General features: G+C 31.7%; 1 protein-coding gene across 1 annotated transcript; it reads right to left on the reverse strand.

Moving 5' to 3' along the window:
• Positions 1–9,324: 9,324 nt before the first annotated feature.
• On the reverse strand, positions 9,325–23,970 carry LOC139523989 (cysteine-rich venom protein LIO1-like). The gene is made up of 9 exons (XM_071318487.1): positions 23,803–23,970; positions 19,560–19,649; positions 15,529–15,711; positions 15,099–15,244; positions 14,391–14,476; positions 13,597–13,661; positions 12,444–12,569; positions 10,942–11,064; positions 9,325–10,160 (listed from the first exon to the last, which is right to left on the reverse strand). Exons 1-9 carry the CDS (start codon positions 23,870–23,872, stop codon positions 10,030–10,032), a joined length of 1,020 nt encoding a protein of 339 aa, XP_071174588.1. The 5' UTR covers positions 23,873–23,970; the 3' UTR covers positions 9,325–10,029.
• Positions 23,971–24,776: the final 806 nt, after the last annotated feature.

The following is a 24,776-nucleotide window of genomic DNA, read 5'->3' on the forward strand; positions in this document are numbered from 1 at the left end:
CTTGAAGAGTTTCATGGTTATCTTCCTAATGATCTAGATAACCCCATAATGAGGTCACATATTGCATTAAGATATGCTGTTAGACTTTTTATAAGTTTGGGGTATTTTTTGAATATAGATAAATCTAGTTTACTGCCGAAGCAGTCTTTAACATTTTTAGGTATGAGTATTGATACTGTTTGTATGTCATTTTTCATCACAGAGCAAAGGAAACATAAATTTGCAATATTGAGGGAAAACATTTTAAGCTGTAATTCATGTCCAATTGCACTGATTCAAACATTTACTGGTATGTGTATATGATGTCTTTGGCAATCCCAGGGGCGAAACTTTACACTTCGGTATGCAATAGGGCTATTTCTAAAGCTGTAAAGACCTCGACGACAATCAAATCTTAGGGAGGAAGTAAGTCATTGGAAGTTTTTAGATAATTGGATAGCACCGCTCCCTTGGTTTGCAGAAAGACATCATGCTTTGTTTATGTTTTCTGATGCATCTGATTTCAAATGGGGGGTATCATTTTTAAGCAATGGCCAGTCCCAAACATTTTCAGATTACTAGAGTGATGAAATAAAGGGTTCGCACATTATGATAAAGGAAGCACTGGCCCTGAAGAACGCTGTTATATCTTTAGGTGAAAAGTTGAGAAATTCAAGAATAATGGCAAGAGTAGATAACAAAGCCCTTGTTTTTGCTTGGAATAATCAGTATGGTAAAACCGACGAGTTGAACAAAATTTTGAAAGATATTTTTCAATTGACCTTTAATTCTAACATTAACCTATCTGTGTCTTATGTTCATACATCTGAAAATCCGTCCGATGAACCCTCCAGAAATTTATCAAAATCAGATGCTTCAATTTGTAAGCGAACCTGGTGGTTCTTGCAATATCTATTTGGCCCACACAAACTTGATATGTTTTCAATTGATAGTAACACAATGTTAGATGAAGATGGTAAATCATTACCGCATGAGTCTTATGTAGACGAAACGCGCGTCTGGCGTATAAAATTATAATCCTGGTACTTTTGATAACTATTTACACCTTTTCCTACACCTTTTTCATCCGGGGTGGGGGTGGATTCGTTCGCTCAGAAATACGAATTAGGAGAACGATATTACGCATTTCCCCTTTTTGTTTGATTCCCACTGTAGTAAATTTTATTTTACAACAAAGACTTAGCTGTACTTTGGTTTTTCCAGATTTTAAACCAGTTCAACCTTGGTTTCCTGTAGTTTTAGCACAAGCGAATCAAGTAGTTCCTATTGGTTTTAAAGGGGATACTGGAGTTTTGCTTTATCCCTCCAAAAAGGGGTTTCTTTCTGACAAGAAGTGATTGCAATGGAATATGCTTGCTGGTGGTTTTTTCTTTGATAGAGTTCATGAAAATATTGAACATAATTTAGTACCTCCTAAAAACTTTGTTCCGGTTTTAATTATAGGTGATTCGATGATTAATTTTTTGAGCAATACAAATAAAAATGTTAATGTTATTTCGATAAGTGGAGGAAAATTGTTAGATTGTTACTTTTCTTTAGCATTCAATTAGTTTTAAAGTGATTTTCCATTGTGGAACACATAATGTAAACAAATCTGCAAAACCGAAAACAGCCCAACTTGCAAATGCTGTAAGAGATTTTGATAACATTTTTCAACTAATACCTGAGTTGGAGAAAGTTAAACAGTTTGCATTCATTTTTTGTGGTTGTGTTTATTCAAAAAATAAAGTTATTAATTTGAGAATTAATAAATTGAATAATATTTTGAAAGAGCTCTGTCAGAAGGGTAAACATGTGTATATAGATCAAAAAAATATTTCATTATCTGATTTGAGTGATGTACATTTCAGGACAATTACTTTTTGTTAGAAATCTAGGTGGATTTTTGTAACTTTACTTATTTGTGTATTGTTGAAGAGCATGTGTAAGTCAATATGATTTTATAAGAAGTATTAATTTTGTTTTTCGTTTAGATATATTAGTTTAGTAGTTTTTTTTGGTCTAAATATTACATATGAAACTTTGTTTTGATATGTTTTAATTGATAGGTTAAATGTATTTGAGAAGTGCCGGTATGTTTATTTTCACACTAGACACGTGTATCAGATGAATAACAGAAAATGGTCTGTTCATTATAATTAATCAATATCTTTCAACAGGACACATCACTGTCATGTGGCTTTAATTGCGTTTGGTATGGTACTTAACTTTAGACATGGGAATAATCAGGAGATCCGTAGTCTTTCATATAGTAATAAATATTTTAGTTGGAAACATTAGTTTATTTTGGTTTCTGCTATATCATTAGGGTGTCATAAACTGCAGACAAGTTTGTTTTCATAATCTTCAAATGACCATCTAACGACTGCATTTAATTCAATTCTATGTCTCCTGATTACTAATGTATCACAGCTCGCAATTATTTGCTCGAAAAGGGTAAGGCATGTCCTGTTGTCTATAATAGTTATTGCGTCACAGAATTTTGTTGCCCGGCTAAGTTTAAGGTACTTACGTATCAGATTGTCGGTGATTTCTTTGTGTTTTACCCATACGTTTTGTTTTGATGTTCATTTAATTCTGTTTTACCGGTATTACAAAACTGAAATGCTTGAGCACGTGAATGAAAAGGAAGTTATTTATTTATGTTTAGGGAAAATGAATTAAGTATTGACAGTGTCAGGAATTCGTGTTTGTTTGTGAATGGAGTTACAGGAGATGTGTGTTTCGTATCACGTCTATAGTTCGAGAGTCGATATTTCTCCTACCCCATATTTTATCTCTATAGGGACATGGGGCCATCATTTATAAAAGAACACTATTCTAAATGATAATCACATGTACTATATAAAGATAAGATATCCCTATTACTCAGTCAGTTCGCTGACAGATAGGGGAAACATATCTATAGAGGAAATATATAATGTTTATGTAATAAGGAGAGTAACAGCTTCACGACCGAATGTTTATGTACGTAAATGTGCGAGAGAAAAAAAAGAAAAAAAAAAAACCCAAAAAAACCCCCAAAAAAACCCCAACATGCAACAACAACACACACACAAACAAACAAACTAACAAACAAACAAACAAAATGGTTTGTCTTGGTTGGAGAAAATTGTCATGGATCTGGTTTTCTGGTGTTGTCAATCCAGATGAGACGGATAGTTTAAATTTAAGTTTTCAAGAAACAACCGAAATACATTACATAACCCGACAAAATGCAACACATCCGAAGAAGTTAAAACCTCAACGTCAAGTGACGTCATATTAGAAATTGTAAAAAATGACGTCACATTTGAATTTGTAAAACAGATCATCAAACAATGAAAAATGACGTCACATTTGAATGAATAAGATAGAATTAGGATGGATTTAAGATTATATTTGAACTAAATACTGATATTACATTTAATAAGAATGCACATTTCAATACTTATTAATATCAAACTAAGGTAGCGGTTAACTGTATTATATAGCTATGTCCGGTTTGTTTTGAATCTAACTTCAAACGTAAAACATCGTACAGATTACGTTGAACAAAATCAAATCTAATAAATGAAGGCGGTGATTAATTTTCTTTACCATAACACATGAATGTAATAGAAAAGACGTCAAAACATTTGACTAAATCCGATGAGAATTACAAATATAACATTAAACATTTAAACTAAATACATGAAATTGGGATAGATAAGTACCGTAACACGTCTTATGGTAATGCGAATTCACACTCAGCAAAACAGTCACAATCGGGAATAAGTCACGTTTGGTAATTAAAAGATTAGACGACGTAATGACAAACCACAATCTACCATGTAGTAAAAATGTCCTTAGCTAGTTTGGTAAAAGACAAATCGTATGCATCCACCAATTGGTGATGGTGTCCATAAAATTTAAGGAGTGTCAATTTTAATCTGTCCTCCTCATAACTTTGTTGGAGCAGTTTCTGCGTAGGGAGTACACTCCTGTATATGTAGTCCGTACAAGCACGAGAATAACGTATCAATTGTGATATGTAAATGTTCCAGACCATATGAGTATTTGGACCGTACGCGTACGGTCCGGACCGTATACGTATACTCGTACGGTCCGACCATACGCGTACGGTCGGACCGTATGAGTATACGCGTACGGTCCAGCTGACCAGACATGTTTTGAGATCATATGGGTTAAAACCAATATTTATCAAAATCTTTATTTTTAGTTATACAAATTGTTATTATTACAAATAGATGGATGAAGTGAATAAGCGAACAATTGACATTAAATATTTGTTTAATTGTATATCTGAATCCTATTTTGTTACTCTGGCCCAAGGTGACACTAGTCTTGCTACCACAAGGAACGTCATATTTTTTTTTACATTAACATGTTTTGTTCATGCATGTTCCTTTGCATATGCATTTTTTTGTAAAGTTCCTAAATATTCTATGACAATTGTCCTCCCACATTATGTTTACTTCCGATAACTTCAATTTCAATGAGCATACTGGGCTGCAATTAATGAATTACTGACATGCTAAATACAGGAGATTAACAGATTAAATAAGCGCGTGTTTTTTAAATAGTTAAAATATTAAGTTTTTATTTCAATTACTATTGAACTTTTTATATTAATTTGAGATATAAGTTATGTTGATCTGTTATATACATTTGTATCTAATAAACTTGACCAACTTCTTAATATTAGTCAGACCGTATACGCGTACGGTCCAAATACTCATACGGTTTGGAACAAAAACACCATACGAAGGGGCAGAGGGTATGTTTCTGCTGAGAAATGGGAAATTGATAATTGGGAAGTTGAAATCGTCCCGTTTATCATAGATTTTCGTTTGAAGTCGTCCATCTGCGTCAATATATAGGAAAAGATCAAGGTAAGAAGCAGTCCTTCTAGTATCAGTAGTATCCTTAATTTTAAGTTCACAGGGATATATGAGATGTAAGTATTGGCTGAAATATGGGTTATTCAATGATAGAACATCATCAATATATCGGAAAGTAAAATTAAAGAATTTCGCAAGGTGCTTTTTCTTTTTGTCTTTTAGAAGGTTCTGAATGAATTCTGCTTCATACGAGTACAAAAGCAAATCGACAAGCAGGGGTGCAAAATTAGTACCCATTGGAATACCGACTGTCTGTTGAAATATAAATCCTCCAAACTCAACAAATATATTGTCGATAAAAAAATCCAGCATTTTGATAATATCATCTTCAGTATACTTTCTGGAAGATTCAGTGTGATTCAAGAGTTTTATTCCTGGTATGAACTTAGGGTAATGTTCATTTTATTTGTGGAATGATGCTAATGATAGATGTTTGAGTGTCTGCACACTTTAGATACAGATAATATATTTCTTTGCCAGTTTTTCAGACTGTTTAGTTTCCATGTCTCTATAGTCTTCCCAGGAGATATTTCTCCGTTCCCATATCTTATCTCTATAGGGACATGGGACCATCATTTATAATAGAACACTATTAAACAATTCGTTAGACTTGAGAGTAAATGATTTTAAAAATAGCAAAACCGGGCGTCGCAACAGAGATTTCAGCATTCACAGATGCAAAAAGACGATTTTTATAAGGCTTTATAGATTGATTTATGGTTTAGTTGGCTTATCACCCATTGGATATATTTTTCACATATTTATGACGAGAATACAAAATAAAAAATATTCCGATATATAGGTTCTGCAGAGTAGGTCGACTTCGGGGAGGGACTAGAAAGAGAAGGACATAATTTAAACAAGGTCAAAAAGTGTGCCTTCCAACACATGTCACTTATAGACCCCTAAACGATTTATTGCATTTTTTTTTTATATAAATCAACGCTCTACCAACACAATAATTGTATCAAACGTCAAAATAATGGCGAACGCTATCGTCTGATACTTCACAAAGCTAGTTAGCTGAATCCGGATAGAAACATTGCCTGCAATAGATCTGCGAACGAGCCTCTCCTTGAATTGTTGAAAAGGTGTTTCACCGCCAGAAGCGTGTCACTCTCACACAAAACACGAAATTCAATTTACGTCCCGAAACTTAATTTAATGTTTCTGTATGTAGAATAACCAAGCAACCATGAGTTAGACTGCTGGATATGAGAAGTACGGTTGACAACATTCATATACAGCAACCTATATTTTGTGATGTATTTTTACAGTTTGTCAGGTGGATCTATCTAAACCTCCAAACAAAACGATCGATAATTTTATAATAAGGAATACCAAAATTGCAATGATCTATGCAATTCCGTAAAAATCGAAAAACTAATGTTTTGCTTTTATTTCTCCAAATATTTAGAACCATTATACAATATACAACGCTTACTTTTTATGTCTGTATCTTATTTTAATTACTATTTTTTTTAAATTTGACTTTTTATGGACGTCGCATGGTGACGTTTCCGTAGATTTAACTTTCCCAGTAAACACTTTAACTGTTGATATATACTGTGAACGTTTTGAGTATATTTAGATATATTTAGCTATGCTAAAAGACGTACATAATGTCAAATAATAAAAATACGACTTGTTTAGTCCCTAAGAAAACTTGTAAGATTTAAACTCTTATTTTGCTAAATTGCTGTACTTTAGGTTCTATGACATTAGGTTCATTTATTGGTACACTAGACGCGCGTTTCATCTATGAGTTGAGAAATATATTTTGAAAAAACACCATTTGATTGAATAAGACATTTCTGTTTGTTTTGAAGATTGATTTAGAGTTTCGTAAAGTTATAACTGTGAATGCTATTAAAAGGAATAATTAAAGCAAGTTATTTATCATACATCCGAAGAATATTTAAAATTAAGAAATTATTTTTTTCTGCAGTTAGAAACTACCTGCTCATTTGTATGGCGTTTACATACCTCAATCAATATGTTACGCTCATGCAGGTCCAATCAGTACAGACATACTTCATCTTATCAAGTACATTTAGCAAAAACTGCTCTAACACAGTTATAAATAGCCCTTCACTTTCATACAATCAGCTTTATTCGTAAATTCAGAAAAGCGCTTCAGATGAATGAAATTCATAAAGTATAGTCTTAATTTATTTTGTATCTACCGCCTTTCTTTTAAGAAGAAGAACGATTGAAATCGACGCAGCATAAGTTTATGATATAAAAATAAGATCTGCTATAATTGCTGATGAGACAAATTCCCACAAGAGACCAACTGACACAGAAATTTATAATTATAGGCCATGATAGATATCAAAGGATTATAATTTAGTACGCCAGAGTATGATTATCCGTCGCAATCAGGCCATGGGTTTGATTATCCGTCGCCATCAGGAATTTGTTGACTGATACGATGTGATATGTGTTTCAACTCACCAACAACATGTTTTAATATTTATTAATGCTATTGTAGCCTAAGTTCAGTCATAAAGAAAACTTTTTTGCAGATGACACAAGTCTGTATCTTATAGTGGACAATCCAGTAAATGATGCATTAAAGTTAAATGAAGATTTAAAGAAAATTCACTACTGGTCTGAGAAGTGGTCGGTTACTTTTAATGCAAATAAAAATGAGAGCATGACCACGTCCTGGAAACTTAAATAAAATCCAATCCACCCAAGTCCTTTCATGAATAATTTCACTTTGAACTCTGTAAATGAACACAAGCATATCGATATGATAGTTAAAAAAGCGTAGTCCAGCGTAAATATACTTAATTTAAATTCATTTTAAACAGAAAAACTTTAGAACAACTTTAGTTTTCTTATACAAGGTCGGTTCTTTAAGATGGGCGAAAGATACCAGAGGAACAGTCAAACTCATAAACCGAAAATAAACTGAATAAATTATGCTGATGTAGTTTCTCCCTTCTCATCTTCAAAAATAATTTAAAAAGTAACCGTGAAAATAAGCCAGTTTTTATTATTGTTGTACCAGATCTGGTTTAATATATCATGCGAGAATAAGAATAAACTGTAGTGGACTCAACACTCCTCTATGACAGAATATAGTTATCAAAGGTATCAGGATTATAATTTAATACGCCAGAACCGCGTTCGTCTACATAAGACTCATCAGTGACGCTTATATCAAAAAGGTTATAAAGCCAAACAAGTACAAAGTTGAAGAGCATTGAGGACCCGAAATTCCATGAAGTTCAAATACGGCTAAGGTAATCTATGCCTGGGATGAGAGAGAAACTTAATACAATCCCCGAAGTGTGTTTGTGGAGACCCCGAAACAACGGGACACTATGTATTTAAATGCAACATATTCAATGTACCTCGCCAAAGACACATTCACAACCTTCAGATTCCAATAAAAATTTCCACCAATGTCTTACTTTTTGGCTCCGATAGACTCACGGTAGAAAAACATATACTGATATTCAAAGCTGTGCAAAAAGTTATTATAAGTAGCAATAGATTCACATCCACAATCAAATAATTCTAATTAATCACTTCTCCCCTATATAAATAATATTGTTTCATTCTTTAATAACACTCATTTGTCTAAAAACACCTTTCACCCGTTTTCTTTGATATTTATTTTTTCTTATGAGTTTTCTTTTTGTTATTGTAATCATTGAGTGTATTTTTTAACATATTTATTCGTTTGCTATTCGACATGTATTAATAGCTTGTAATTTTATTTTTGAATGTATGGAGACGGATTTATATAAGAGCACTGCTCTTGTTTCCTAATTCAAATTATTGAATCTTTTGTATATTTCGTATTTATGTCTTTATCCTTCTAGTTATATATATAACGATTTCTTTAATAAGATATGTTAACAGTAACAACATGATCGTGGTCTTAAATCTTTCGAACTCAAAATAGTGATCTGATCGATCATCTCTCAGATTAAGACTACTCTCGATTGCAACAGTATAACTGAGTGTAAATGACGTCATCAAAAGGAATAATTTTTTTTTTACCGAACTCCAAGAAAAATTCAAAGCTAAATGTCACTAACCAAATGGCAAAATCAAAAGCTGAAAGATACATAAAGGCGCGCATGGTTGACTATTTTTTTTGGTGAAGGACATAACTCTAAAGTGGTCTATTCGTTTGACGCATAACTTTTGGTGGGGTTCGTGTTGCTTAGTCTTTAGTTTTCTATATTGTGTCTTGTGTACGGTTATTTGTCTGTTTGCCTTTTTCTTTTTCAGCCATGGCGTTGTCAGTTTATTTTCGATTACGAGTTTGTCTGTCCCTTTTGTATCTTTTGACCCTCTTTTATTGAAATTATCCTACATTGTATCTTCACTAATTATTTGTAATGCTTTATCATGTACATTATTACATTTACAAATATAGTTTTAATGTCACTGAACCTACCGATTCTGTTATTCTCATTGATATTATTGGGCCCAAATGTTGACTTAAATAGATCGCACAAATCAGGTTGACACACCTTCGGTGACCTGAATTTGTTCACAAAGATCTAATTAGATTTTAAAGAAATTCAAAGAATGACTTTCAAGAGCGTTTTGTCAAAGAGATTTTTATTTAATATAAACCGAAACAACATCAAACGAGGTTTTCAACTTGTGACAGTCGTACTGTCAAAGGTTTGATTAATCTTTATTGAGATACCAATCAATGAGCTAATATTATACAGATATATTTCCCATTCTACGCTTTAAACGGAACTGTGTTTTTTCTTAAAGGCTTTTATCCTAAATGAGCCATACTGTCGGATGTATTTTTTTTTATCAAGACGGATGCCATTAGTTAAGTTGGTTTTCTCATTTAAATTGTTTCTAATGTTGCAGTGTCGGAGCTTTTTATATATACATAATGTCCATTCTGTTAATATTAATCAGTCTATTTTTTGTTCATTTACCCAAACACCGCCATCTTCCCAACTAAAAATCCTAATCACGAGTTTCTATGTAGGTCGTAACTAAAACGTCACTTTTGTCCTTTATTCGTTATTTTTATGATAGATTAGGTACGGATTGGGCCTGTTTATAAATGTTATCTGTACGAAAAAGAGGAAAGGAAAAAAAATATAGACGGATTAAAAAGAGATTAAACGGAACATGACCAGGACAGAAGTTAATAAGTGTATGAATATAGGTATAACAATAGCGCTATAGTAAGCAGATTGCTTCTAAGTAGTGCTGCATCACTGGAACCCAAAATAACAACAGTCGCATTGCCTTCTCTATAGTTTTCTTCATCGGAATCTGAAAAATATAAAAATGAAGTATTTTATTTCATATCAATAAAAGGAGTCTTATCTTGTTTAATTGCGATTGACTAAAGGTATATTAGTCTTATTGAGAATCTGATCTTGTAGTCGAAAGATTGTCCGGTCATTACCACTTTAGTCAATTTACATACTATATGCATATCAGCATTGTAAATATAACGGAATTTGACGAGACTGTTGTACAAAGTGAGAGGTTTAGCACCATTTTCTACATTTGAAAATGCCTGTTCCAAGTCATGAATATGACAGTTCTTGTCCATTTGTTTTTGATGTGTTTTATCGTTTGCTTCTGCCATGTGATTAGGGACTTTCGGATTTGATTTTCCTCTGAGTTCAGTATTTTTGTGATTTTACTTTTTATTTACCTTTTGTCATTTGTTAAACGTCAAAAGAAAAAAAAAATATTAAGGTGGTACCTAACACTACAGGGAGATAACTCTGTAAAATCAGCTAAACGTTTTAATTACGTTGTGTTGTAAAAGGAATATTAAGCTTTTCAATGATCAAAATTGGTGTTTGTCAAACTGCTATAATTTAACCAGTGTAATTTTTCTGACAAAACGGTTGGTTCAAAGTTTTTGAAATTTTTATATTTTTGTTAAAGGGTCAAAGTTAAATACTTTGACAAAATTTTATGAAAATTAAACGATTAATTTTAGTTAAAGTGTGGGTAACACCTTAGCAATCAATCATCAACTATCAGATATTGTTTTGCTCTGTTTGGGAAAAAAAGGTAATATCCTCTTCATACTTACAGGGACACATGCGGCATGTGTATGGACAATCAAATGGCATGTTTGACAAAGTAAGACAACTTTTTTCTCCATAACCACTATTTCCACAGAAGAATTTTTCTTTCTTGTCTTCTTTGCATGTGACTGAAATTCATTTAATACTTGTTTGTTTTTAAGATTATAGATTAAGATTATAACACAATGATGACTGCTGTACTGTTTGTTTTGTTCACACATCGTCGTCAATATAATGGAATTTAATGCGACTGAGAAGTTTAGCAAGGTATAAAACCAGGTTTAATCCACCATTTTCTACATAAGAAAATGCCTGTACCAAGTCAGGAATATGACAGTTGTTATCTATACGCTTAATGTGTTTAAGCTTTTGATTTTGTTACTGGATTAAGGACTTTCCGTTTTGAATTTTCCTCGGAGTTCAGTATTTTTGTGATTTTTCTGTAAGCAACCCTTTAAAGGTGTATGGTATTTATTGAAAGTGGAATTCATATATGAAAGAATAAAAAGTTGATTAAAATAATACTGTGGTTTGGTACTTTGTTACTACCATGATTTCAATAATAAATTTAGTCCAAAAATTATGGATTTCTACCATAAATAAAAATGAAAAATTCTGCAGACAATCTGAAGTTCCCCGTCATTATATCATTGTGCTATTGCATTTTTTTTTTGCAAATGTGCTTTGTCTATTTACCGTTTTACCTTTCTGTACTGTCATATTTGTTTGTTTTTATAGTGATTAAGATAACAACAAATAAATGCATTAAATGGTTCTATCTCACTACCAGAATGTGTCTCAAAATCAAGTTGTGAACGGTTGTATCGGACGTTTTACGATACATGTATATTTTTGATTTTATTTAATTTCACCATTTTATTTTCATTATTGGTCTATAATCTTTATTAACGTTATAAATTGAAAATAGAGGAAAAAAGATATCTTCATAATAATTCTTTAAGTCATATGAAACGAGTGACAGGTGAAAAAAGATGTTGATCCAATTCTTGAACCAATGCATGCATATATCATAAACTTAGTCTTCTGTGCAAGATTTTATCATTTTTTTACGTAAACATATCTTATAATCGTCATTTTTTCTCTCTGTGTCTGTTATGAAGTAAAAATATGGCAGCTACTTAATTGTCGTTATTTGAAGCCGTAGTTTACCGATTGTTACCTTATAGTAAACAACCAACAAAGAAGCATGGACATTGAGCACGTGTATAACATGTACAATCAATTAATTTTTACGAAAAGGGTCACGCTATGGTCACTTGCATATACGGAAAATATTTTGGCGAATTGCTTCCTGGAAGCAAGCAATTGTATGTAGTAAACTTTTTCTAAATGTTGACAAATTAAAGAATTTTCTTTAGAAAAAAGTAAATGTACATGAGTTTTATAATGAAAACTATCCATTTATTTATAAAAAAAAACAACATATGCATTATTTTTTTTAATTTGAGGTTTCGTATGACTTTAAAAGCAGAATTACGTTACTCACGTTTACAATTGTTTGCAGAAGATTTATAAAACCCAAGGTCATTGTTATAATAATCCTTTCTACACAGACATTGGCATGATAATGGATCGAGCTTACTTCCTCCTTCGCATATTTTCTTTTTGCAATCTGAAATGAACTAATAACTTTAGTCAACTCTTTTTTTTTAGAAACCATCGGTTACATTTAAAGTTAAGTGAAGTTAGTTAAGTGTTCGTTAAAAACTCAATCACTCTATATACCAGAGCTTGTAGAATTATTCAATTAAAAGATTTTTTTTTATTATTTCTTAGAATCTTGTATTTGTACTGGAAAAGAATAAGACTTATTTTTTCGATCCCAAATTTAACTTCTAAAAGGGGGAAAGCATAATAATTGACAAAATCAAACAGTAGACTTTATCAAATAACGGAACTAACGAAAGCCAACTGTCTTATTCCTGACTTCGTACAGCTATTTTACGTATAAAATGATGGTTTATAGCTAGCCAAACATCCCACTTGTTTCAACCTTGGTTTTGGTCCAAGAACAAAAATATCCATTATGTAAGGATAACTTTGTGTATGTATGTGTGTGTAGAATCACATGCCATAAACAACGTGAACATTACGAAAGCCAACATACCTTGCTAGCGTTCTGGCAATGTTAATAACTTATCTAAATTGCTATAACTGACCTTTAACGTTTTCCAATACAAACATTATAAATTAGGGCGATATCACGATCGCCGTTTCAAATCTACAGTTAATTCTAAATTAAAGAAAATTATAACCGTGTTTCATTTTCTTTTATTGATCCAATATATATTATCACGATTACTGATTAAAATCTGCAATTAATTCCAAATTAAAGAAAATTACAGCCGTCTTCATCTTTCATTTATCAACCCTCTTGTAAACTAAGATGTAATATAAGTAACAGATTCCTTAAATGGTTTTGTTATTGCTTTGTTGCTTTTTCCAATGTCTTTCTTACTTAATGACATCAGAAAATCAAGGTAGGTTTTCAAAACATACTTCATGTTTGCTTTCTATAGAGTCCTTTGTTTGTGAAAAAGCTATAAATATATAATCTCCCTTCGTCGCACAATACCAATATATAGTATGGCAAATACCGTATACATGAATTGTAGAATAAACTCGATAAAATGTCTTACCACGCAAATCCGTGTTTGTTCCGTTAGTTGAAAACGGGAATCCAAGTTGGCCTTTGTGATTGCCACTGAAATTAATAAAATATAACAATAACATTTTCTACGACAAAACATACTTTATGAAACAAATATTCTCATGAATAAAAGGACATTGAGCTATATACAAAACTGAGAACAAATAGTAACACATTCATCAAGGATTTTTATAAATGTATATATACCTTAGCAATTAAGACAATAACAATCAAAACCAAGGAGTAAACAAAGACTAAAAAACCAAAGGACATTTACTTCGACATTTAACTTCGTACTTTATTTGGCTTTTTTTTTATAACTTTTTTGGATTCGAACGTCACTGATGAGTCTTTTGTGGACGAAACGCGCGTCTGGCGTTTATATAAAATTTAGTCCTGGTATCTGTGATGAGTTTATTTACATCAACAGTTATAAATAAGAAATAAGAAACAACACGAACTCCACTAAAAACCGGGAGTGAAATCTGATGCTCCGGAACTGATTAAAATTACTATTTTTTAGGAAAATATTGTTAAAATCATGTTATATATATTTTTTTGTAGTCTCAATTTGAAGGATTATATGCGCAAATTTGTTTATTTTCTGTTCTTTATATAGATTATTGTTGTTGTTAATATGTAGCATTGTTTTAAAGTTATTTTGTGTGTTCAAGTTCTCCTGTTAGAATTCATAAACTTTATTTCAGATTCATTTTTTTCATCAAGAAATTTAAATGTAAATTTTTAACTGTGGAATACAAGATTTTGATAAATATTGTTTACCTCGGTGCATAGTTGCATACATAGAAATGATATCCATTGCAAATGGCGTAACCGCAACCAAGTATGTAAGAATCAAACCAAGTTAACTGAAAACAACCAAAACATGGCTTTATTGTTGTTTTACATTTAATTCAACAAGACTTTCTTTAAAAGGTTTTTCTTTAAATGTCCTCTACCCAGGAATATGTCAGTTGTTATCATATAGTCCGGTTCTGTGTATGTTGGTGTTTGTATTTTTGAAGCAGTTCAGTGTTTCCGTTGTTTCCGTTTTTTCCCTATTATAGTTGATGTGTTTCCCATTGTTTTGGTTTGTGAATCGGATCTGCTTCCGTTAAATCTATTTATGATTATTGAGGTGCGGTATACTATTATTATAATCTTACTATGGAAATGCGTATTATATAAATATTACGGAAGATTATGTAAAAGGTATAGTATCTATGAGATGAAATGGTGTTAGCCTATATATACGTATTTATAAATAAGATTTTTAAAATGTTTGAGAAAGAAAGAAGAACAAGATACTACGACACAAATAAAATCATGGAATAGGAGGAAGATCAAAAGACAAAAAATAAGACGCTAAACATCAAACAATCAATATATGAATCAGAGATAAGAAAACGGCTCCGCCACCAAAAATAAGATGAATAAAAAAATACATTTAATTAACTGATATATCTTTTAAATTTATATAACGTATTTTACCTGCGTAAAATGGCCAACCTTTTCAAGAATATTATTCTTTCCTCCAAAATGGAAATCCTTCGATTCATTATAAAACAACTGTACGACAGTTTCCCATGTTATATTCTCTTTCGAACTGGCAATATTCTGACCTATTGGAAATCTTCCTGAAAGTCAAAATCTTAATTCATTACGAGATACAATTCAATAGAACTGCTTTTAAACTCGATTACCAAGTACATTGTAATACAATTATGAAATGTCAAATCAAACAATGAAATTAAAGTTTCAATACTTTAAATTGACTTCTAAATATATACTCAAAATCTAAATGGTGATAAACTATATCACAAACCAACAAATAAGGAATTACTGGATTGGCAATCACAAATCAAAACCATAGGAATCATCTGCAAACAAACAAAAAAAAATCATGTAACACTGTAAATACCTGGTATTAATCGCTGATAGTTCTTATCATGAACACCAAAACAATTTTCCGCCCATTTCTGTGCAACCATAGCAACTTCGTCATCCCATATCATCTTCAAAATGTTGTTTGCGTTGTATTTCTTCGCTGCTTTCTCTCTATACTTATTGTGAACAGCCAACACAACATGTTTGTCTACAGGACCTATTTAAAATTGAAAACTAAATTTACCACCTGAATTTTTAATTATGTTTTTTGAGACCATATTTCGACAAGAACAGATAAATAAGATACATATGACACAGCAATGAATGAAGGACAAAGAAATAACTAATAATACATCTTGGCTAAAATAGATGGTGAAACTTTTGAAATTTATAAAATTTAATTTGTAGTTTAATCGTTAGAACTTATATCAGTAAACTAATGGAATGTATGTTTGAATGTTAGGATGTTTTCATCTGTTTTTGAATTAGTATCTCTTATTAAACATCTATAGACAAATTTAAATAGTTCCAATTAAATGTACCCCGCTATATGTCATACTCATTAAATGGTTCTTTTACACCATATCGGGAGACAAAACGACTTCAAGCAGCTATATTTCAAATTGTAATGTTAAGATATTTAGGCTGTAATCTTTAACTATCTGTGTTGACTGATGAAAGATGAATAGAATAACTTTGCTTGGTAACACGACCATGAAAACCCACAACGTTAACATCCAGGCTATATTTTACCAGTTTTATATGTAAACCTCCACAATTTCAAAGGATCTTTAAGGGGAAATAGCACGCTGTTAAAATACTTAAATGATTACATATGTATTATACTTGCATTTCTACGACTAAAACGTCGATAATGGTTTAACAACAGACTTCATATTTGATGTTCGAGTCGACATAAAACATTTCCCCGAAAATGTGCTATCAATTTGAATAAACACATCATAGATAACAGGATTGAAAATTTGTATTTGCGCCATACGCGCGTTCTTGTACAAAATACTCATCAGTGACGCTCGAATAAAAAAAGGTTAAAGGCAAAAAAAAGTACGAAGTTGCAGATTATTGAGGACCGAAATTCCTAAAAGTTTTGCCAGATACAGCTAAGGTTATCTGCTCCTAAGGTAGAAAATCCTTAGTATTCCAAAATACAAAGTTTTGTAATCAGCTAGTTTAAAATTATAACCTTATCAATGATAATTCATTTAAGCACAGAAGTGCTTACTACTGGGCTGGTGATAAACTAGAGGCACTGCGAAACTTAAGTCATTCACCTGGAAATCGAGCATTTGACACCGTAGCTACCAGGTCACGGCTGGTAATCTACACACGCAGAACATTTGGTTCTGCAATGAAAACCGTGAGAGGATTTTCCGGTTGTGCTTGAGTGGAGTAATTGTCACCGCTTCAAAAGGTATGTACATTTCTAAATCTCAATTTTCTTATTCAACTGATCAAAATATTGAAAATCGGAGAATGCTATGCTGTGGTGAATACTTTAACGAAGAGATACATGTATCATTTCCTGTTGTACGTAGAGTTGAACTCCTACAAAATCAGTTGTCCCACGAGAAATTGCCTAAAAAAGTGACATTTCAATTTTGAAATGGTTCTATTTACAGACCTACAAGTTCAAATTTAGTTTTTTTCGTGCAATGGGTATGAATGTTGTTTTTGGCGGCTTGTGCGCTGTCCTGTGTTGATAGACGTCTTAATAATTCCAAAAACTACATTTTTTCATGAAGTCATGCGTGAGGGGATCGGTTCTGATTGAGGACATCGTGAATGCGTGAGGGGAAGTACAAACAGTTTTTTTTAATCTTTGGCTTTGTGACTTTTGTTGACTCAATGAATAAATGTGATGATCAGATCAAATCAATGCTGATTAAAAAGCACAGATAATTTCAGAAAATGCCATTGTTCAAAGGAAAAAGGAAAAGAGGACTGAAATTGACTCTCTACAAAAAGCCATGGAGATACAAGTTATCCCCGCCCTCGAAGTGAACTAAACCCTCTGGGAACTGTAAAAATCAGTTGAAAAAAGCTTAATGAAAATTCATGTTTTACACATTTATTAAAGGAGTTATCTCCCCTAAAATAGTTTATTTAAAAAAAAAATGATTCTAAAAACATAAAATTTGATATTTGTTTAAATATGTTGATTTATACAATAAATCACCAAATATATATTCTTTATATGAATAAAGTCTAACTATTGAATTGCAAATCTGTCTCCAAATTTGCAGATGTGGGCAAATAATCGGTCTAGTTTTTACTTGTAGCAAGAAAACAAAATTGTTGACAACATTTTTTGTCTTTATTCTTCGTGAAACATATTATTTATTAAACCTAGGTTCCTACAATTATTTCATAATCCAATCTCATAAACTTTTTTAAGCACACTCACATATGTGTTTTTTCATGAACAATGTAGCCAAATTTAGGTAAGCTTCAACGACTCATAGCTTGAATATAAAGATATGATTTGTACCTCCCCTCACGCATTCACGATGTCCTCAATCAGAACCGATCCCCTCACGCATGACTTCATGAAAAAATGTAGTTTTTGGAATTATTAAGACGTCTATCAACACAGGACAGCGCACAAGCCGCCAAAAACAACATTCATACCCATTGCACGAAAAAAAACTAAATTTGAACTTGTAGGTCTGTAAATAGAACCATTTCAAAATTGAAATGTCACTTTTTTAGGCAATTTCTCGTGGGACAACTGATTTTGTAGGAGTTCAACTCTACGTACAACAGGAAATGATACATGTATCTCTTCGTTAAAGTATTCACCACAGCATAGCATTCTCCGATTTTCAATATTTTGATCAGTTGAATAAGAAAATTGAGATTTAGAAATGTACATACCTTTTGAAGCGGTGACAATTACTCCACTCAAGCACAACCGGAAAATCCTCTCACGGTTTTCATTGCAGAACCAAATGTTCTGCGTGTGTAGATTACCAGCCGTGCAGGTATGTAATACAGTAATCAAGAAGTTAGAATTGTATTATGAAGAAAAACACTGAACACTTTAAATTTGCAAAACACTCATTTGCAAATCCGCACCGTCTGTTCTTAAATATACAGTGCTTTGTAAATACATAGCAAAAGTGCACAAAATAAAAGAAGAGTATTAAAAACAAAGTTTTAAAGCTTATAGTCTCCCAATCACCATTTCTATAAAATCGGAAAAGCTTTAACACTGTAGCCACCTTGAAGCAATATAAAAGGAAATTATGACCAATAAAAAAATTTGACCAATAAAAAATCAAAAATTGCCTCTTGCGACAATACTGTTCTTCAGATTGGAAGGAGACGAACGATATTTCGTAAAAAGTGCTAGTTTTACACTGTTCATATACAATTTTGTTCAATTTGACCCAGAGGTTTCACAAGAGACTGTTTAACGACGGACGCACGTATGATGGACAACCAATGTGATTACAAAAGACATAAAAAGACAGCAATAAAAGAAATTAATTATATTATTACCATGCATGTTCATTCCAACATTGTCGCTATAATCAGGTTTAATCACAAAACAATTAGTTAACTCTACTCTGTCTGTCTGTCTGTCTGTTTGCTTTTGTTTTTATATGTTTTATTTATGTTTTAATTGAAAACAAACTACATGCTATGACGTAAATACATTGATGAAATAAGTCACCACAATATTAATATAATTGAGAATATATCAAAGACATGATTCAAAAAGTTGAAACCTACCAAAGTGTCCAAATTGTCCAAATAGTGTTGCGTGTTTTAATTTATGGGTGCAACAGTTCTAATTCCCAAATAAAGGAGGAGTGAAATTGTTCATAAATAATACTTCTTATTGAGAAAATCATATTGATATGCATCGGAGTTAGATACTTGAAAAAGAAATCTATTCAAAGAAATCATATGAATAAATTTTTTTTAGAAAAAATAAAAAAAATATAAAAAGATATTGAGGTAACAATAAAGTAAAGACAGATTGATACAACGCCAATGGTTTGCTGTCAATTATTACTCCACCACAAAGATAATAGTTACCTGGAATTTTGGCTTGAGGTGATCTTGGAAGACATGCTGAGTGACTTGGAAATACTTTAAACTTATCCTTACATGTAGCAGCAGCATGTACTGAAAAAAATAATCTTTTGTCAATATCTATACTAATGAAGTATGTTTTTTTCTGTCAAAACTACGACTAAGATTTCGAGATGTATCTTACACTCTGAATTGTTTAAAAAAGAAACAGAACATGAAACCAGAATAATTTACAAGTTTATCCAATACACATTTTTTTTGATTATATTTGTAGCTGTCTTAACTCTTTTTTTTGTATTTGTTTTCTGCTATGTTTTTTTTTTAAAGAAGAAACAAAAACACCCAACACGAAACAAATCAAATAAAACATTATTTAAATCATCTCATTTATCAGTTGCTGTGAACTTGCTTTAGCTGTTCAGTCTTTGGATCTTGAAGATTAGAATATAATCATTTCTATGTATTAGAGATGATATTATTTTTTAGATTATATTTGGATTTACATCTTTGTAATTGTTTCATATGTTTTGTGATATGTATGCTTCGTGTGGTTGTTCCTTCAAATAAAAAAAAAACAATGATTCATATATCTACCGATGTTCAAGGAAAGACTTATGATTGATTGATTGATTGAGTGTTTCTACTTATGTCCAGTGACAAATATTCCATTGATATTCAAAAGGAAAACAAGTTATCGATACAATAAGCTGTGTCTGCAAGTTTGGTAGACGAGAATGAAGAGCTAGAAATTGATTTGAAATATCGGCCAATTAATATCGAACCGGGCCGCATAGCTTTACGTCCGTCTGAGACGTCTATAAACAAAATAGACGTCCAATTTTAACAAAGGTTTGACTTCAAGACAGTCGAATTCCATGTACACATAACATTCCATAGCATATAAAAAAAATAATATAACCATCACTGGAAGTTAACCAATCAAATTTTCATCCTTTTTCCCTGCGTACAAGCTTTAGTAATCACGTAACCTCAAGTTTCCAAAATATTCTATAGAAACACCAAATAAAAAAGAAGGGATCAATAAGTTTCCTTGAGCGTATCTAAAGGAGTAAGTTTGGTAACTGCCATATTTAGCCCCGATTATAAAGTTCAATGTAACAAGATAAAAAAATTATTTTTGAAGTTGACTTTAAGACTTGTGAGAAAGTTAAATAAAACTATTTTTGTCAAAGTTTCATTATAAAGTGTTGATTTTTGCTTCCAAAATAGATCAAGATAATAGATTTTGGTAAAATTTGACAAATCGGCCGGATTTCAACCAGGAAAAATGGAGCATCTAGGCGTCGACAACCTAAATATTCAAGTTAGACAAGTGAAATGTTTTTACAAATATTATTTTAAAAGATCTTGTTGTCGACGTATGCACTCTATGTTTCCTGTCCAATAATCTATTAATAGTCGTGTTCATTACCAATCCCAGCAAAACATATTAATACCTTTGTCAATAAGTAACTTATATATTGCTTCCGGTATAGACTTTTTTTAAAACAAATATATTGTGTAAATTATACATTTATTTTGTAGTTACTTTCATCGTCACCTGATTTGACCTTTCTTATGTAAAATAATTACTGTTAGAAAGGTGTATGTCTGTTATAAGCTGAGGTTATAAGATTATAATGATGTGTGGTAATCAAGTAGAAGTATTCGATGTCCAGTGATGTAAAAATGATTAAGCTGCACCTGGTGTTTCGGATATCATTTAGGTCATTTTTGACCAAGGCCGCCGTAAATCCTCATCAAGTACCCTAGCCTTGTATCATTATAAATACTATTTAATTACAATTTGATTAGTTCTTGCTCTGGTAACATATCAAATGTAGTGTTTATTATAAATACTATTTAATAACAATTTGATTAGTTCTTGCTCTGGTAACATATCAAATGAAGTGTTTAACACTACATTTGATATGTTACCAGAACAAGAACTAATCAAATTGTAATTAAATAGTATTTATAATGATACAAGGCTAGGGTACCTGATGAGGATTTACGGCCTTGGTAAAAAATGACCTAAATGATATCCGAAACACCAGGTGCAGCTTAATCATTTTTACATCACTGGACATCGAATACTTCTACTTGATTACCACAAATCATTATAATCTTATAACCTCAGCTTATAACAGACATACACCTTTCTAACAGTAATTATTTTACATAAGAAAGGTCAAATCAGGTGACGATGAAAATAACTTCAAAATAAATGTATAATTTACGCAATATATTTGTTTAAAAAAAGTCTATACCGGAAGCAATATATAAGTCACTTATTGACAAAGGTATTAATCTGTTTTGCTGGGATTGGTAATGAACACGACTATTAATAAATTTACCCATTTACATTGACTTTTTCGAGGAAAATCAAAACAAGTACTATTCATGACGTCATAAATAAAACGCAGGAACGTAAAATTTCAACAAAGGGCTTATTTCCTATCTAGTCACTGTATAAGCTATGATTCATTGTGATATCGGTCAATAAATCCTAATTTAAAATTAAAGTTAAAAAAGAGGGCCACTTTAGGACCTTACCGAACCTACTCCTTTACGGGTTTGGTAAACGAAATAAACAAACTTCATATCCAAATATTGGAAACCATGAAAAAATTCCAGAAATTTACAATAGGGAACAAAAAGTCGTCCCTTAAGTCGTATTTGTTTTTGTAGAGTTTCCCGTATCAAACTGAAATATTAAAGTATAGAAAGAACAGGCATTGCTGTTTTTTTTTTTTTTTTTTTTATTTATATAAAATTATTTATTTTATTTCGATAGTATAGTGAATTCTTTGCTATTTAACGTAACAATATCATAATGGTAACAGTAAGTGTATCATATTTTTATTACCAATTGATCTTTGCATTTGATGACTTAAATCCAAATAAGGACTTGATTAATATTTGTATCCGAAATTCATGTTTTCAGTTTTGATGTTATATTTGTTATTCTCATCGGATTTTGTCTAATGCTTAGTTCGTTCTGTGTGTGTTACATTTTATTTTTGTGTCGTTGTTCTCCGCTTATATTTAATGCATTTCCCTAAGTTTTAGTTTGTAACCCGGATTTGTTTTTTTTCTACCGATTTATGAGTTTCGAACAGCGGTATACTACTGTTGCCTTTATTTGTTATATGCAGGTATTTCCTTAATTCTTACATTCTAACACAAACAGGGACGCATTGGATTTAAAAATCCAGTCTGCTCAGGACTTAGATAGTTGCTCACTTCTTTCTTTGATTGTTGTGTTTAAATCCAATTAGTTCTCATATTAAGAACTTTTTTTGATGTTTTTGCCTTCCCAATTTTTTTAAGAGGATTGTGCCTGATATTCATATGATGAAGACATAATTTTTCAATGAGTTTAATTGAAGTCTGGAGCTGGCATGTCAGTTAACTGCTAGTAATCTAATGTTATTTATGTATTTATGTCATTTTGTTTATTTTCTTTGGTTACATCTTCTGACATCAGACTCGAACTTCTCTTGAACTGAATTTGAATGTGCGTATTGTTATGAGTTTACTTTTCTGCATTGACAAGAGGTATAGGGGGAGGGTTGAGATCTCAAAAACATGTTTAACCCCGCCGCATTTTTGCGCCTGTCCCAAGTCAGGATCCTCTGGCCTTTGTTAGTCTTGTATTATTTTAACTTTTAGTTTCTTGTGTATAATTTGGAGTTTAGTATGGCCTTCATTATCACTGAACTAGTATATATTTGTTTAGGGGCCAGCTGAAGGACGCCTCCGGGTGCGGGAATTTCTCGTTGCATTGAAGACCTGTTGGTGACTTTCTGCTCTATGGTCGGGTTGTTGTCTCTTTGGCACATTTCCCATTTCCATTCTCAATTTTATTTATAAAAGTTATTCTTAACACGTGCAAACTAAAATTTAAAGACTTCACAGTTTAATTAACTTTTAAAATTATTTGACTCCTTTTTTGTCATTTATCTTAGCAACTGTTTCGGTTCATGTAAATCCTTGGTTTTCAAATATTCGGCTTTGAGCGTATCTGACGAATTAAAAGTCAGAAAAGCGCGTATGAGCCCAACAATTAAGTTATTTCATTGTAATGTATATTTTCAAAAGTACTTAAAAATAATTGTAAAAATGAAAACCCAGAAATAACAAGGCATTTCAATTTGAAAATAGATTGTTCTACTTCCAACAAAAATTATTCTACTGATGTAAAATCTAAATAACTTTTACAATTTATATAATAACAACTTACATTGCCAAAAGAATGAAATCAAAGTTAGTAAAAACAATGTAAAGGATCCATGAAACACTTGTGCCAACATTTTCTCTGTTTATTTGATTCTGTCGTCAGGGAGCGTCAAAATGCACTACGTTGACAACCCATCTTTTTCAGATTTATAAATTCGAGATAAAATTTATCAATAGATTTTATGTCATTTTCAATTAAGCGACCTTTGAAAAGTCTATCACTATAATACACTGCTATTTTGCAGTCATCAATTAGAAAGATAAAGATTTCAACAAGGAAAATGTGAAGGAAATAGAAATGAAAACTACAAACTTACTAGATGCGTAAGGTTTAACATTCTAACATGTGACCGGAACAAATTTAAATGTTCTTGGTTTTGAAAGGTGAAACTGAATATACGGTGTGATGAAAAATGCTTGCCATGTTTCAAAACAATTAAATGGCAATCAATCTATTTAACTCCAATAGTATATGTTGTAAATAAAGGCAACAGTAGTATACCGCTGTTCAAACTCATAAATCCATGGACAAAAAACAAAATCGGGGTAACAAACTAAAACTGAGGGAAACGCATAAATATAAGAGGAGAACAACGACACAACACTACAATGTAACTAACACACACAGAAACGGACCAAGCATCAGACAAAATCCCACGAGAATAACAAATATAACATCAAAACCAAATACATGAATTTGGGATAGACAAGTACCGTGACACGTTATCGCAATGTCAATTTACACTCAAACATAAGAGAAAACAAACGACGCAACGTTAAATTGTAACACACACAGAAACGAACTATAATATAACAATGGCCATATTCCTGACTTGGTACAGGACATTTTTAAAGGACCTTGGCGTATCCTACTTCTTAATTCAAAACCGATTATGATAACCGCTTCTCCGTTTGCACAGCATTTGCAAAGACGATCGGGCATGATTTCCGAGTAACATTTTCGGCGTATTCAGTTAC

The sequence above is a fragment of the Mytilus edulis genome, chromosome 5, assembly GCF_963676685.1.
Source record: "Mytilus edulis chromosome 5, xbMytEdul2.2, whole genome shotgun sequence".
NCBI lineage: Eukaryota > Metazoa > Mollusca > Bivalvia > Mytilida > Mytilidae > Mytilus > Mytilus edulis.

What these genes read in the sequence shown, in the direction of transcription:
- LOC139523989 (XM_071318487.1), bottom strand. Translation starts at nt 23,872, where the DNA reads ATGTTGGCACAAGTGTTTCATGGATCCTTTACATTGTTTTTACTAACT. An exon ending in CTATCAGCGATTAATACCAG is followed by an intron (nt 15,245 to 15,528) that starts GTATTTACAGTG and finishes TTTGACTTTCAG; the next exon opens with GAAGATTTCCAATAGGTCAG. An exon ending in CACATGCCGCATGTGTCCCT is followed by an intron (nt 10,161 to 10,941) that starts GTAAGTATGAAG and finishes TATATTTTTCAG; the next exon opens with ATTCCGATGAAGAAAACTAT.